Consider the following 17562-nt stretch of genomic DNA (forward strand, 5'->3'; position numbering starts at 1 on the left):
GCAATGGCATAATCTCGGCTCGCTGCAACCTCTGCTTCCCAGTTCAAGCGATTCTCCTATCTCAGCCTCCCCCGTACCTGGGATTACAGGCGCCCACCACCATGCCCAGCTAATTTTTGTATTTTTAGTAGAGATGGGGTTATACCATGTTGGCCAGGCTGGTCTCAAACTCCTGACTTCAGGTGATCCTCCTGCCTTGGCCTCCCAAAGTGCTGGGATTACAGGCATGAGCCACCACGCTCGGCCTATTTTTAAAATTTCTTACAGAGATGGGATCTCCTTATGTTGCCCAGGCTGGTCTTGAACTCCTGACCTCAGGTGATCCTCCCACCTTGGCCTCCCAAAGTGCTGAGATGACAGGCATGAGCTACCGCACTCAGCCTATTTTTAAAATTTTTTGCAGAGACGGGATCTCCTATGTTGCCCAGGCTGGTCTCGAACTCCTGAGCTCAGGTGATCCTCCCACTTTTGCCTCCTGAAGTGTTGGGATTACAGGCGTGAAGCACTGTGCCTGGCCAAGGGAGACTTTTCTATCCATGCTGCACAGCAATCTCGTCCTCCTTCTGCTAGAAGAAATAAGAAGACTCTTGGGGTTGGGAAAAACCTTAAATGTCAAATTCTATTTTCTCCTGTCAGATGACAAAAGTAAATCAGCATTTCCTTTAAAAATCAGAGCACTGACTTTGGTCCTATTCAAAATAGCTACCTGCAATTAGAAGTAGGGTAAAAAATGATTCACCAAAATGTTGTTTAACTTTCTCTCTCTTTTTTTTTTTCAAATAATTACTAGAATTTTATTAGCCAAGGGATAGCAGCTGGAGGAGAAATAACAAACAAAAAAATACATCTTAAGAATCCTTAAGTACAGTGCATATTTACAATTTAAGTGTCATATTTTAGAAGGCCACTGTCCATCAGCTCAGTAAATGTACCAGCTTCTAAAGTCACAATGCCATAGGCCCATTTGTTGATTCAATTCCGACCCCACTGTCCTCGGGCTCAGGAGACTGTCTTTTCCATCTGACTCTGGTCTCTCCATTGGCATCAGGAGAACACCGCTCGGCGGTTTAAGGCTAACATCTTACAGGGTAACATCGGCCCTGGAGCCAGGTGCTGTTCTCCATGAAAACCTCCCCCTTGGCAGCTCAGCCGACAGAGACAACACACAAGCGCAGCTCTGCACTTCTGCCCTCATCTTCCCACAGTGACATCCACGTCAGGTAGCCAAACAGAAGAGAAGGCAGAGGCCCACCAAGAGCTGACACTGCACAGTCCTGGGGGGACCATCCTCCCGTCTCACTGGGGACGAATTGAGGTTCTGGAGCCTCTCCCCTGACAGACAGCTTGTCAGGGGCATTTATGGGTCATCTGGGATTTCAGACAACACCCGTGGTCTGTAGGTTCAGAAAGTGCTTTCAAGCAGGCAGTGGCACCCACACCCAGTGGGACACACCTCCTGGGTCCGAAACCACTCCATCATGTGGCTGGTGTGGCCACCGTGGCCACAGGTCAGGCAGAAATTGGACGATCCCCGCACAGCCACATGGCAGATAGCACACTGGAACGTGAAGCCTTTGCAGATGGCACACTGCGTGCCACGGACCTCACTCCGGCAGTGGCTGCAGTACACGCCGAACTCTGGAAATGGGCAGGGATGGGCAAAACAAGAGGCAGCATGAGTTGAGTTCTGAAAAAGGAAACTGGGGCTTGCTGGGAAGAAGGACATCTCCTCTTAAGACTCCGGCAGATTCTCAGACCAGTGGTTTGCATTTTCTGTTTTTTTGGTTTTTTCTTTTTGAGACAGAGTTTCACTCTTGTCGCCCAGGCTTGAGTGCAATGGTACAATCTTGGCTCACTGCAACCTTCACAGCCCGGGTTCAAGTGTCCTGCCTCAGCCTCCCAAGTAGCTGGAATTACAGGTGCCTGCCACCACCCCTGGGGCTAAGTTTGTATTTTTAGCAGAGATGGGGTTTCGCCATGTTGGCCAGGCTGGTCTCGAACTCCTGACCTCAGGTGATCCACCTGCCTTGGCCTCCCAAAGTGCTGGGATTACAGGCGTGAGCCACCGTGCCCAGCCCATTTTCTGTTTTTTGTTTGTTTGTTTGTTTTAAATCAGAACTCCTTCTGAGCCACTGCACCTGGTTGAGTACTATATTTTCTCAGGGGTCCCACGTGGAAACCCAGTGCCCCACAGCAGGGGGCAGCTGCATCTGATGCCTCTTCCCACCCCGACGGCTGGCAGGGCCTGGCACGCAGGAGATGTTGAACAGGTGAAAGAACTGAATGACTCAGTAGTAACGCTTCAGCAGAGGGCAGACTGGTTTTACCAACGCCTGCTACTGCCCACTCGCCACTGGCCCAAGTCAGGACACCACGGTGCTGCTCCACCGCCGGGCAAGGACTGGTTCCACTGGGCTACCCCGAGTGAAACCTGCTCTATCTACTCTGCTGGCAATAATCTCCTCATCAACTGACCCTCCCGCCTCTGCTGGCCTTTGGATGAAAGGCCATTTCTTACTTAAGTCCTCTGACTGCAGGGGCAGTGGGGTGGGGACTGGGCCCCATCACCGCCTCCAGACCATGACCTTTCTGCTGGAGGCCAACGTCATCCAGCTTCACTAGCCTTTCCCCCTTTTCTCTGTGTCATCTGCGGACATTCTGGAGACACGCCCCCATTCACTGAAGACTTGTTCTCAGCTCTCAATTTTCTCTCTACCCCAGATCTTAGCACAATCCTGGAGGTCTCCCAAACCTACACCACTAACCCTGTGCCCACTCGGCCATTCAGGTCTTTGCCCTCGTCCCTAACCCACCACCACTAACCCTTTGGTCCACCTGCCCCTTTCTAGCTGCAGTTTGCCCTTTGGCCAACCTGAATTACATGGACTCACTTTATAATAATCACTTGTTTTGCAAATGCCTTCAATTCCTTTGCCCATCTCCTGCACCACCTGGCAAAACCTCTACCCGGGATGAACCATATCACCTGCCCATTCCATGCCTGCCCACAAGAGGCTGAGCAATCCTGCAGAAAGGCCCATGGTCAAGAAATGCATCTCACTTCATATACACGATCACCAACAGACACAACACCTAGCCCTGCACAGAGCCTGTGTTCCCTTCTGTCCCCGAGATGGTGACTTCGGGTCTCCGCCACATTCTGCAAACTCCTCCCTCAGGCCTTTTCTCCCCGCTCCTGCACCTGCCGGCCTCTCCTTTCACTTCCCCTCATCATTACACCAGGCATCTTCCAATCTCCCACCTCTCCTTCCCTCTTACAACGGAGGGAGGGTCCTTTCTTCCGGCAGAACTGGCTGCTCTGTTGAATGACAACTGGTGGTTAGAAAAATACGCCAGTAAAAACTCCTCTGATATGTGGTACCTAAGGGCATATTTTATGATAGTCCCAATTAAGGCAAATCCTGAGACAAATCAGACTAGTTTGATAATTTTGGTTTAAAAATAGCTACGTCTTCTCCCTCTAAGCATAATTTTTTATATTATGTACAAACTTTGGTTATATTCTCATGAAAAGCCTAATTAGTTGAAAACTCTCAAATTTTCATTACTGGTTTTATTGGCCAACATTTAACATTAAGAGAATGCAAATATTGTGCGTTCAGGTAAACTTAATTCTAATGTTTAAAAGGGTTTGTTCTTTGGTACTTGAGATAACTGTAAACTTAATTATTCTCCATATCTATCTGGGTAAAATTATTAAAATGTCATCTCACAGTATCATTAATAATTGTGTTTCTCTACAGTGGATCAGATTAAATATAGTTTTCAAGATCCTTGTTAACTTTAAGACCCTGAACTAATATTTCATTTCATTAATTAGTGAATGATCTTTGGGGGGATCTGGACAATTTCTAAGGAGATCTAAATTCACAAAGACAGAAAACACAAAAACCCCAGGACGCCCTCCCTTGCCTCTTCCGGTATATACACAATGGGATGGCTCAGCAGACAAACCCGTTGAGAAGGATGGGCAGACGCCCGTGGGCCTTGCTGGTGCGCGCCTCCTCTCACCACTTTAGGGCATACAAAGGGATGTGGAATGTGTTCCCCAAACAGAGCTGGCAAGGTGTCTCACATCTGGTTGCCTTTAGAATTTTCCCTGCCAATCCACTAATAGTGTCGGTCGCCAACGGTTCCAGGTTTTCTCTGGGTCTCTGAGGGAAGAAGAATGACTCCGGGAGGCTGGGGCTATACTAGATACAAATTGCAAAGCAGATACCACTTGCAAGTATGAGATATGAATCTATATTCAAAACAATTGATGTGTTCTGTTAGTTCATCAAAGAAATGTTCCAGTTTTATTAAAACGATCAATCAATGTGGTGAGGGTATTGTCTTACTGAATGTGCTGATAAAGTTAGTATATTTTAAAGTTAAAATATTTAAATTTGCTGGTTTTGCGTACATCTCAAAACACACACACGCACACACAAACACACAAAGGTATCTTAACATTTTTAAACAAAATCAAATGATATACACTTTAAGAGGAAAAAAATACTTCCTAAGAAAACTGTTTAGTGATGAAGAAAATGTCAAATGTGATTCTGTGCCAGGATAAGAGGGTTCCTTACAGCACCAAAATAATCTCACTTGACAGCTGGTTAATTTCTGGTGCTTTTTGTCATGCTTTTGAATTACATTAAACAAAAATCTACTTCTGAAAGTCTGGGTTCTTAATTATTTGCTGCTGTGTTTATTTATTTATTTTTATTTTTATTTTTTTTGAGATGAAGTCTCGCTCTTGTCCCCCAGTTTGGAGTGCAATGGTGCGATCTCAGCTCACTGCAACCTCCGCCTCACGGATTCAAGCGATTCTCCTGCCTCAGCCTCCCGAGTAGCTGGGATTACAGGCGCCTGCCAACATGCCCGGCTAATTTTTGTATTTTTAGTAGAGAGGGGGTTTCACCATGTTGGCTAGGCTGGTCTCGAACTCCTAACCTCAGGTGATCCGCCTGCCTCAGCTTCCCAAAGTGTTGGGACTATAGGCGTGAGCCACTGCATCCTGCCTGCTGTGTTTATTTTAAATATCATCATTCTGAACCAAGTATGTTACAATGTCTTGTCTTTAGGCATACAATAACTTATGCTTATATCGAATCACCTCTGACAACTCTTTCTCAAACTGCCTTTTCCCAAATTTGGAAAAATAAAGCTCTCACTGTCTTCTACACATGTCGGCTACATGTAGAACACTCCAGATGACAAGTGGCCAACACTACAGATTTGTTCCCTCACTATAGGAAGGAGGGAAGCCAGAAATTATTGGGAATGTCTGGCATTCTCTATACTTTTAATAGTTTAGCATTATTGTAAAAGCTCTTGTATGTATTAAACCCACAATATGAGAAATCAAATAGGGAAGTTCAACCTCCCTGGGGAACTTTACTCAAGTGCAAGATTATTAATGGGAATTTTTCCGCAACTTCTTTCAAGATCAATAGAAGGATACTCATGTCTGTTACAAAGACTGGCATATCTTTCAACAAATTTATTTTTTAAACTTATGTTTAAAATGAAAATACAGTACTTGGCCGGGTGCCGTGGCTCTCGTCTGTAATCCCAGCACTTTGGGAGGCCAAGGTGGGTGGATCACCTGAGGCCAGGAGTTCGAGACCAGCCTGGCCAACATGGCAAAACCCATCTCCACTAAAAACATAAAAATTAGCTGGGTGTGGCAGTGCACACCTGTAATACCTGGAAGGCTGAGGTAGGAGAACTGCTTGAACCTGGGCGGCGGAGGTTACAGTGAGCCAAGACTGCACCACTGCACTCCAGCCTGGGCAACAGAGAGAGACCTTGTTCCCCCACAGCACCCCCTCCACAAAAAAAGAAAACAAAAGTAAAAAGAAAACATAGTACTCCTTTCGTTTGGCAATAACCTTACAAACATTTTACGGGATGAATTAAAAGAGCCTGGAGATTTGTCAATATCCTCAGAGTCCAAAATATTTTAGTGTTGGGGAATCACTAACTGAATCCTTAAGAAATGATTCCGTGTTTTTCTGCTCCATACGATACTGCTATCATAAACTAGCCAGAGCCATTTCGCATTATTGCCAATTGCCAGTTTCTGCTTTTGCCTCACACTTGCCTAAAGTTACCTGCTATAAACAATAGGTCATAAATAGAAACTTATAGAAGTTTCTATTTATCCAAATAAAGCCTCTTTAGGCACTAATAAAGGTACTCTTCACTACTGATATTACTGAAGAGATTCCTGAATACCAACTTTCCAAATAAGCGACACCAGCCACAAGCAGTTTCTCATGCCTGTAATCCCAGCACTTTGCGAGGCCAAGGTGGGGGTAGCACTTGAGCCCAGGAGTTTGAGACCAGCCTGGGCAACATGGCGAGACCGCATCTCTACAAAAACATTTTCTAAAAAATTAGCCGGGCATGATGGTGTATGCCTGTGGTCCCAGCTACTCGGGAGACTGTGGTGGGAGGGTTGTTGAGCCCAGCAGGTCGAGGCTGCAGTGAGCTGTGATCATGCCTCTGCACTGTAGCCTAGGTGACAGAGTGAGACCCTGTCTCAAAAACAAACAAGCCAAACACCATTGCCACCAGGAGACACTTGTCAGGCTGTGGAATGGATCAGGATTTCTACGACTTTTTGGTTCAGAAGCAGATGACTTTAGTGAAAGCAGATGGGTAGAGAAGCCAAGATAATTAGAACAAGAATTACTTAGCAGGGACTGAATATAACTGATGGAAAAATTTAATTCTGGCTAATGATCTATTTTCTATTAGAAAGGAGAAAACATTCTTTCTTTTTTCTTGCTCCATCTCTACCCCTCAGTTTAACACATTATAAACATTGAAATGAAACACTCTGGCAATGGTATCTTGTTCCAATTACCTTCAGGAGGAAGAAAAATCCAAAAAAGATCTTAATATAGACTATAAGATACCAAATCATTAGGAAAACCTTACAATAATAATTCCATAGGAAATATCATATATTGATTAATCTCATCTGCAGAAGTGCTCAGAACAACGGGTAAGTACCACACAAAGGCCTTTTCTTTCCATGACAAAATATTTATACAGGTTCAGTGAGTCTGCTAGGGCTGGGTGTGGCGGTTCATGCTTCCAATCCCAGCATGCTGGGAGGCTGAGATGGAAGGATCACTTGAACCCAAGAATTTGAAACCACAATGGACAACATAGTGAGACTCTGTCTCTATTTTATAAACATTTAAAAAATAAAAAATAAAAGAAGCTGCCCTCCTCCTTATCACGATATACATGGATAGATCAAATTTACAGCCAAGGTCGTGCCCAAAACATCACATTCAGATTCAAATCTCATTTAAATTAGGTATGATATGGCCAGGCACGGTGGCTCACGCCTATAATCCCAGCACTCTGGGACGCCGAGGCGGGCGGATCCCGAGGTCAGGAGATCGAGACCATCCTGGCTCACATGGTTAAACCCCGTCTCTACTAAAAACACAAAAAAATTAGCCGGGCATGGTGGCAGGCGCCTATAGTCCCAGCTACTTGGGAGGCTGAGGCAGGAGAATGGCGTGAGCCCGGCAGGCGGAGCTTGCAGTGAGCCGAGATCGCGCCGCTGCACTCCAGCCTGGGCGAAAGAGCGAGACTCCATCTCAAAAAAATAAATAAATAAAATAAATTAGGTATGATAAGTCATTATGAAGGGGAGGAGATTGCTTCATATGTGGACATGCAGCCCACAAGTCCTCCCAGGAAACTTCTTTGGCTTAGGGAATCCCAGCCTTGCCCAAAGTACAGATGTCATTTCCTGACAGGCTGGAAACACTGACTACCCTGAGGATCACAGGTAAGAGGCACAGGACGACAGGATAGGTTTTGCCAGTGAAACTTGATAGGGATGAAATGAATCATTCTTGGGTCCTAACAGACAAACTAACAAAGACCATAAAAATACTCCCAGCACATAGAACAATCAAAGCATGATTCCAAGGCTTTTCAAAACTTCCAGGAGGAAGCGAACTCCAAAGGTGCAGGATCATACGGCTCCAGTTTGTCAACCATACAACAAAAAGTCTTGTGTATTAATCAACATCACCTATTACACAAAAGTAAATAAAATTGGCCAAAGAAATAAGACGTTAAATTAATATACTGAATCAATAAACTGCTGAACGAAATTTAGGTGAGCAGCTCTGTGCCTCTAGGGAGGGAATTCTCCCCATGCGGAGGCTGGGAAAGCAATCGCTTTGCTCTGCCACCATTAAGACCAAGCACATCACACACCACAATCAGAAACAAAAACAAAAACATCATCTTATATCCTGAGACTTTCTTTAAGGGAATATTCTACCTAACAGTATCCCCACAAAATGAATGAAACCATGAGCCCCATCTGTAAATATTGAATCCCAATGAAACTAACTTTGTCCCTCAGATTTGCTATGCTGAAGTCTGTGGATATGGGCTGATCAAGGAGGTGGAGGTTGCAGTGACCCAAGATCTGGCCACTGCACTCCAGCCTGGGCGACAGAGCGAGACTCCATCTCAAAAAAAACAAAAGAAAGAAAAGAAAATACTTCTTTTACTGCTTTTGTCTGTGAGTCCATCTTTTACAATCCTGCCCTGCTTTATAAACCTTGTGACATTGCTTTTATTGAAATTAGGATACATTATTCATCCTTAACTACCATTAAGTCTTCCTGAGTTTGTATTTCAGACTCTCTGACTGCACTACAGACATCTTGACCCGCCAAACCACACTTTTTATTTCTTTGTACATCCCACAGAATCCAGCATGACACTTTATAAAAGCAGATGTCAATAAGGGTTTAGCTGACTGATGGGCTGATACATCAGCTCTGTATCTCCATGATTCATATGTTTCCCTGAAAACTAATTTTTAAAAGACAAATTGCTCCAGGCCATCATTAATCTTTTCCTGAGATACTTTCATACATTTAGATGCTCTGAAAAAATATGCTGCCCACATAGCATTTTGTGTCTTTACATTTCTTCAGGTACACATACCAACATAATCTCTGTTAAAATAATCCTTGAAATTCACTACCTAAACCTACATATTACTCTAGTTTGTTTCTTCAAATAGAAACTACCAGGTATGGTGTCTCACATCTGTACTCCTAGCACTCTAGGAGGCCGAGGCAGACGCATCATTTGAGGCCAGTAGTTCAAGACCAGCCTGGACAACATGGCGAAACCCCGTCTCTACCAAAAATACAAGTGTTATTTGTATTGCATTTTACTATCTCAACTAAAAATTCCTATTAATTGTATTGTATTTTAGTGTCTCTACTAAAAATACAAGTGGCATGGTGGCAGGCGCCTGTAGTCCCAGCTACTTGGGAGGCTGAGGCATGAGAATCGCTTGCACTTGAGAGGCAGAGGTTGCAGTGAGCCAAGATCGCGTGACTGCACTCCAGCATGGGCAACAGAGAGACACTCTGTCTCAAAAACAAAAAAAAGAAAAGAAAAGAAAGGAAAAGAAACTATACCTACACAATTTAAGAGAGTCAAATCATTCTACGCATCTTATTATAAAACCCAGCATTCCCTGCCACTGCCCACCTCATCACTCCCTAGATGAAATCCTTTCCATTCATTTAACTGTTTCTTTTTTGTTGTTGTTTTTTGCTTTCTTTTTTTTGAGATGGAGTCTCACTCTGTCACTCAGGCTGGAGTGCAATGGCATGATCTTGGCTCACTGCAACCTCTGCCTCCTGGGTTCAAGCGATTCTCCTGCCTCAGCCTCCCAAGTAGCTGGGATTATTGGTGTGCACCACCATGCCTGGCTAATTTTGTATTTGTAGTAGAGATGGGGTTTCACCATGTTGGCCAGGCTAGTCTCAAACCCCTGGCCTCAAGTGATCTGCCGGACTTGGCCTCCCAAAGTGCTGGGATTACAGGCGTGAGTCACCATGTCTGGCTGAATCCGAATTCTTTACTGCAACTTACAAGCCCCTGCCTGACACAGTCCTAAGTACTCTACACTCTAATTTGATACCGCTCTTCTCCACACTGTACTCCAGCCACACCGCGCCACCTTCCTTCGCTTGTTCACAACGACAGTCATTTCCCTGGGGCCTGACCCTCAGTGTGGGACGCTCTTTTCACCACTCTGCACTGATGGCTCCATGGTTCCTTTAAACCTTCAGACCGCAGCTCCTTGGAGGCCTTCCTAACACACCTCAATTCCTCCTTTAAGATTCTCCCTCTCTGTTCTCCCTGCCCCCACATCGTTTTTGTTTGCTTGTGAATATTTATTTGAAATCATTTAATATCCCCCCCCACTCAGTTGTAAGCTCCATGCAGGGAAGGAATGTGTGGGCACTGTGCCTAAGAGGAGTTGGACACATAGAGGAATAAATGAAGAAATATCCATCCCTCTGATCCATGCTGGAGTACTGTATATAAACTACTTCTGTTGCAATAGAAATTTCATCCTGGACCAGGCGCCATGGCTCACACCTGGAATCCCAGCAATCTGGGAGGCCGAGGCAGGCAGATCACCTGAGGTCAGGAGTTCAGCCTGGCCAACATGGTGAAACCTCATCTCTACTAAAAGTACAAAAATTTAGCTGGGCATGATAGCAGGCACCTGTAATCCCAGCTACTCAGGAGGCTGAGGGAGGAGAAGTTTGAACCCGGGAGGCAAAGGCTGCCATGAGCCGAGATCGCACCACTGCACTCCAGCCTGGGCGACAAGAGTGAAACTCCATCCCAAAAAAAAAAAAAAAAGATTTCATCCTGTTATGAAATGCAAGGGCTTTTCAGAAGCTTGGAATAGACTCAAAATGCCTTTGAAATTTCTGCTTAGAAATGAGAAGCTGAAACTTCATTCCAAGTCTGATGCTGTGGACAAATTAAATTACAGGATCTTTCAGACAGTGATAGGAAGAGAGAGAAATGCATACTCACCGATCCCTTTGTGAGGGTCAGGAGGACAGGAGACAAACTTCAACACTTCGGCTCGCTTCTCTCTCAGACCCCAACGGTAGAGGATTTCCCCATAGCATTTCTTGAAGTCATCAAATTGCTGGGTGTTGGCGGGGTCCAGGAGCCTGGAGAAAGTGAAAAAGATTTCCTGTCAGTTCCTTTAAGAAAAAATAAGCTTGATCCTAAATGGCACTTAATATGCCCTTCTTAAAGCAACAGTCCTGGCCAGGCATGGTGGCTCACACCTGTCACTCCCCGCACTTTTGGAGGCCGAGGCTGGCAGATCACTTGAGGTCAGGAGTTTGAGACCAGCCTGGCCAACATGGTGAAACTCTGTCTCTACTAAAAATACAAAAAATTAGCTGGGCGTGGTGGCATGTGCCTGTAATCCCAGCTACTCAGGAGGCTGAGGCAGGAGAATCACTTGAGCCTGGGAAGCAGAGGTTGCAGTGAGCTGAGATTCCGCCACTGCACTCCAACCTGGCGACAGAGTAAGACTCTGTGTCAAAAAAAAAAAAAAAAAAAAAAAAGGCGCAAGAGTTGTGATTGTGGAGAAACTGGAGTCCTGGCAACGCAGCTCTCACCTGGGAGGGTGGTTACCTTTTATTTTTATCATGCTGGTCGCGTTCCCGCTCCCGGGGATCACTGCAGGTCAGACTCCCAAAGCGGAGCTCTTCTGGTGAGGATTCTCCCCAAGGGGAGGACAAGTGCTCTGCCTCTCTCCCCGCTGAAGAAAATCAAATGCGAAGGGAAGATGGCAATCAGAGAAGGCATGGAAAATATCTGAAAAGTCTCATAAGATCGCGTGTGGCCAATGGATTTCCCAGAAGAAAAGTAAGTGAGGCTGAATACTCTGAGAAATGTAACTAAACAGAACTCTTTCCTACCCTTACCTTTTTGCCCAGGTATTTATTACTAAGAGAACCTGATAGCTAAGTACACACACATGATGCTAAAGCAAACGATGGGCTGGCCATGGTGGCTCATGCCTGGAATCCCAGCACTTTGGGAGGCCGAGGCGGGCAGATCACCTGAAGTCAGAGGTTTGAGACCAGCCTGACGAACATGGTGAAACCCCATCTCTACTAAAAAAAAAAAAATACAAAAATTAGCTGGGCATACTAGCACGTGCCTGTAATCCCAGCTACTCAGGAGGCTGAGGCAGGAGAATTGCTTGAACCTGGGAGGTGGAGGGTGCAGTGAGTCGAGATCACGCCATTGCACTCCAGCCTGGGCAACACAGCAAGACTCCATCTCAAAAAACTAAAAAAATAGATAAATAAATAAAGCAAATGATGGCACAGAGATATAGTGGAATGTTATGTAGTCATTATTTACAAAGACTTTTTGAACAATATTTGCTCATGATTTAATTAAAAATAGAACACAAAGTCACATATATGGAATGACCACACTCCTGCACACAAAGAATGGATGGAAATGTTCTAGAACATTAATGGACGCTATTCCTAGGTGGGAGATCAACGATTACAATTTTCTTCTCTAATACTTCGTGTTTGCTTTTCTTCACTGGGCATGAGCTACTTTTGAAATCAGGAAAACTAACATCATTTTAAAAAACTGTTTCTTAAAAAAATTCCAGGAAATACAAATACACCTACTCCGCAAATAGCTTTATGATCAGCTGGAGTCAGATCCAGCTGTATTTGTCTACACTGAAAGCGTTCGTGGGAAGGAGTAGGCGGCAGATGAACATGGAAAGGGCATGTGAAGGAGAAAGGATAAGGGTTGGATTTTGGGGGTGAACAGCGGGAAGTCCTATTGTCAGTTTCTCAAGGTTATGAGATGAAAAGCAACACAGCAAAAGGCACAAAGACCCCCAGAACGTGGCCTGTTCAACCTGCAAAGCCAGGCCTCCAGCAAGAGGATCCCTATTACAGTAAATGTAAAGAGAAATAAGAAACAAGAAAAAATATGGAGACTAAGCATCAACTAAAGCTTACATATGCACAGCTATCAGAGAACTAAAAATCCAGCGTGGGCTAAGTCATTTCCATACAAACCTATGTTCCAGCCGCCAGTGCTGAGCCCTGGGTCTGACATACTGGAGCACGAACCAGAAGAGGTAAAGCTAGGCTACAGATGGAAAGAGAAGAACCAACAGGACTAGCGTCAGAATACTGTTCCCCATGACAGTTCACATTAAGAAAACAGCAGGCCAAGCGCGGTGGCTCATGCCTGTAATCCTAGCACTTTGGGAGGCCAAGGAAGGCAGAACACCTGAGATCAGGGGTTCGAGACCAGCCTGCTCAACATGGTGAAACCTCATCTCTACTAAAAATACAAAAATATACCGGGGTGGGGGGTGGTGCATGCCTGTAATCCCAGCTATTCAGGAGGCTGAGGCACGAGAATTGTTTGAACCCAGGAGGCAGAGGTTGCAGTGAGCTGAGATCGTGCCACTGCACTCCAGCCTGGACAATAGAGTAAAACTCCATCTAAAAAAAAAAAATCAGACAAAACCAGAAAAGGACAAACTTACATATCGACTATGGGACACCACAAGATTAGAAGAACGGTTGGGAAAAGGCCCAAAGGGGTTTGGTATCCCCTGAGGCCGAGACTGGGCTTCGAACACACTACAGAGCATTGCCAGTGTCTGGACATCCCGGAGCCGGCAATAGTGAGCCAACCTGAGGAAAAGGTGAGAGGAAAGTAGACAAGTCAGGAGGAGGGACTGAGGAGGAACACGATCACAGTCATGGCGTGTTACTGTCACGGGGTGGGACGGGAGGATTCTTGATTTGGCCTCAAAAATCCGTCAGGAATGGGGGCTTTCTACAGATCCAGTGGTTTGACCTACTTTGAGTTTGCCTAAACTTGTTTTGGAATATAAGACATCGACGTATTACAAATGATCTACAGAATGCATCTCAAAGCCTCTGGCTAACATTCAGGCATGGGCTTAAACATGAATTGGCTTCTCCAAGAATTAAGTGGACTAACCTGACATCTGAACGAGCCAATACATGCTCTCTCTGTCCTCCTAGCTCCAAGGAAGAATCACACTGCTTTTGGGGGATTCCCATACATGCCATTTATATAACCTAAAGCTACATGGAGGAGCCCAGAGGACACTGGACTACCACAGTATGCTAGCAGGCAATCAACTTTGGAGGTGCAGTTATGAAGATGAGCTATTAGGTAAGAACAACAAGGAGTGTTTCTACCCTTTAGGTACTCATATCCCCTTTGTCCTTTCAGGAAGATTAGGCTAGAATGTGAGTAAGGAATCAGAGGGGCTTTGCCTTTAAGAATGAATAATATTACTGTCTTCCTATCACTCAATGTCTAATATTTGTGTTTTCACACTCACTATCTTATTTGAGTCTTACACGAAGTAGGCAGAGCAAACCTTATCATCCCCGTGTTAGTGACAAGGAAACGGAAGCATGAACACATGTTCCAGGGGTGGCCTTAATGCATAAATAAAACCTCAACCTGAAGGCAGGAGCATTTCTCTCCCCAGGCCCTGGGCCTCCAAGTTATGGAGATTCAAATGGTTTTACTTGGTGTTAAATTATATTGTATAGTATATTCCAGTTTGCCACATGTCAGTGCAATAAACTGAACACGAAGGCAATGTTTTCTCGAATTGCCTAACAGGGTGAAAGTGTCGTGGTCTCTGGCAAACATGAACACCAACACGCAGTTCTCTAATCCATTCTCAAAGGTGAGACCCTAGAGCTTTCAAGAAGAAACTTACCATCTCCTGAGCTCAAACTCCTGTGTTCAGACTGACGTGATTTGTGGACTAACGCATGAATCTCTAAAGGATACATGAGTCTCAGGGGTCTCAAATCCTTATCATAAATGACAAGTATTGTATAGTTCTGTCTGCTGTAAGAAGTTTGTTCTGCACAGAAATTATTTCAGCACTGAAAGGAAAGATCCTACTCCTTCCTTTCATTCCTCGGGTCTCTGCACCTTTCTCTTAGGTGATGACATTTCAAGTGTTCACAGACCAAAAACGGACATCACTCATTTTTCTCACTTTTAGCTCTCATAACCTACAGAGACTCCAGCAGCTGCCGCCCAAATGGATGTCGAGCCCAGGGTGTTTCCAAATCTGGGTCAGATTTCGGACCAAGGCAAAGATCTGTAGCTACCGTAGCCAGCGACCAAACCTGGACAGATCAAAGAGAAATACAAACTCAAACTGGCAAGGACAAGAACCGAAACCGTGAAGCAACCCCATCTGTCTTCCATATAAAACCCGATGCCTTGCTACTCTGGGGGCAGCAAAAGCTGGAACCTTATTGAAATGCAGAAGTTTAGGTCCCAGTTAGTTCTACTGAATCAGCATTTACATTTTCACCAACTCCTTCGGGGAGTTCAGTGCACTCTAAAGTTTGAGAAACACTAGGCTTAAAAACTTTTCATTAAGCAAACTTCAGAGAAATGACACAGTGTAATAATTTCAATGGGTCATCTACTTAACCACTAACTCACATGACTTTTTACTTTATTTTACTTTTTTGAGACAGAGTCTCGCTCTGTCGTCCAGGCTGGAGTGCCGTGGCACGATCACGGCTCACTGCAACCTCTGCCTCATGGGTTCAAGCCACCCTCCTGCCTCAGCCTCCCGAGTATCTAGGATTACAGGCATGCACCACCACACCTGGCTAATTTTTGTATTTTTAGTAGAGATGGGGTTTTGCCATGTTGGCCAGGCTGGTCTGGAACTCCTGGACTCAAGTGATACGCCCACCTCGGCCCCAAAAAGTGCTGGGATTACAGGTGTGAGTCACCATGCCTAACCTCACATGACTTTTTAAAATGCTGCTTCATCAGTAAGTAGGGTTGGCAGGGAGGAAAAAAAAGGCAGTCTATAACACATTTAAGATCTGTCCTTCTTTACCTGAATAATGAAAGACTTTGTTGCCTTCATTATAAAAGTTTCAGTATCCTCTCTGAAGCTAAAATGTAAGAATAATAAAAATAGGCCAAGACAAAATGGATTTGGCTTTCTTTTTGTTGACATCAAATCTGAGGAATACCTCCCGACTTGAAATCCCATGGGGCCTGGAGCCATCGAACAGAAACCAATAGCCACTAAGTGTCTATTTAAGTCCAAGGCACAGGCTAAACCCATCATGTCATAAGCAAAGCCCCCACCCCCACAATACCTTTAAAAATCAAATACGGCGGACCCCGTGGCTCACGCTTGTAATCCCAGCACTTTGGGAGGACAAGGAGGGCAAATCACGAGGTCAGGAGTTCGAGACCAGCCTCGGCCAATATGGTGAAACCCCGTCTCTACTAAAAATACAAAATTAGCTGGGCGTGGCGGCACACGCCTGTAATCCCAGTTACTTGTGAGGCTAAGGCAGAAGAATCGCTTGAACCCAGGAGGCAGAGGTTGCAGTGAGCCAAGATTGCGCCACTGCACTCCAGTCCGGGCAACAGAGTGAGACTCCGTCTCGGAAAAAAAAAAAAATCAAATACTATTGTCTGGAAAACCTTTCTTAGTAGCAGCACATCACTGTATACCCATTAACTGGAAAACATTATACTAGACTCTGAGATGCTCAAAAGAAAGAAGATATGGACTTTGAATCAAGGAGTTTGCAATCTTAAGGAGAAAGAATAGGTAAACAAAGACACTGAGAAACAGGTAGAGAAGCATTAAGCATGCAAAATCAATTAAATCATGTGGCACTAACATACTTGAAAAATATATAGAAGGTATTATCGAGAAGGAGAAACCTGAAGTTCACATTCATCTCTATAATCAATGACCTAGTGAATCAGTACCAAAGGAAGTTGATGATCTTCTGGGATAAGATAAGATGTTTACTACCCTGGCTAAAAATTTAAGCATGTTATTTCCTCACTGATAATACACATTTCCTAAATGTCCTTAACAGAAACAGTGACTCTTGCATTTACTTCTGCAACTCTTTGCAAAATAGTAAACATATCTTCAACACAAGCATAAAGAACAAAAAAGCTGGGTGTGGTGGCTCATGCCTGTAATCCCAACACTTTGGGAGGCCAAGGCAGAAGGATCGCTTGAGGCCAGGAGTTCAAGACTAGCCTGGCCAACATGATGAAACCCCATCTCTACTAAAAAATACAAAAATTAGCTGGTCTTAGTAGCTATAATCCCAGCTACTCGGGAGGCTGAGGCAGGAGAATCACTTGAACCCGGGAGGCAGAGGCTGCAGTGAGCCGAGATCATGCCACTGCACTCTAGCCTGGGTGACAGAGTGAGACTCCATCACAAAAAAACAAAAACAAAACAAAACCACTGAATGGTGTATTTTAAATGAGTAAATTGCATGGTAGATGGGCTATATTTCAGTTAAGCCGTTTAAAAAAATACAGAGATAGTTTGTTATAATACACTGATATGCTGCTGCAAAGATGAAGAAAATTTAAATAGTTGTCATGTTAAATCATATTTTAAAACTGAACATCTCTATCTAAAGGAACACTTTGGTAAATATTTCATCAAATGAAGCATTTTAGAAAAAAAAAAGAATTGAGGGTGCAAATGGCAAAGAAATGGGCATGCAAGTTTAGCTACACAGCAATCACCGTGATACTGGAACAGAAAAGAGATGTATAATAAAAAAAAATTAATCAATGTTTTAGGATCTT

At 44.5% G+C, this 17562-nt stretch overlaps 1 protein-coding gene across 1 annotated transcript in view; it reads right to left on the reverse strand.

The window, feature by feature from the left end:
- Positions 1–749: 749 nt before the first annotated feature.
- WDR59 (WD repeat domain 59) overlaps positions 750–17562 on the reverse strand; it is a 115319-nt gene continuing 98506 nt past the window's right edge. The window contains exons 21-26 of the mRNA XM_025369908.1: positions 14971–15083; positions 13439–13589; positions 12960–13032; positions 11536–11662; positions 10918–11060; positions 750–1638 (exon numbers count right to left, since the gene is read on the reverse strand). Coding sequence (XP_025225693.1) covers positions 1403–1638; positions 10918–11060; positions 11536–11662; positions 12960–13032; positions 13439–13589; positions 14971–15083 — 843 coding nt within the window. The 3' untranslated portion in view covers positions 750–1402. The remainder of the gene's footprint in view (positions 1639–10917; positions 11061–11535; positions 11663–12959; positions 13033–13438; positions 13590–14970; positions 15084–17562) is intronic.

This window comes from Theropithecus gelada, chromosome 20 (assembly GCF_003255815.1).
Source record: "Theropithecus gelada isolate Dixy chromosome 20, Tgel_1.0, whole genome shotgun sequence".
NCBI classification, from domain to species: domain Eukaryota; kingdom Metazoa; phylum Chordata; class Mammalia; order Primates; family Cercopithecidae; genus Theropithecus; species Theropithecus gelada.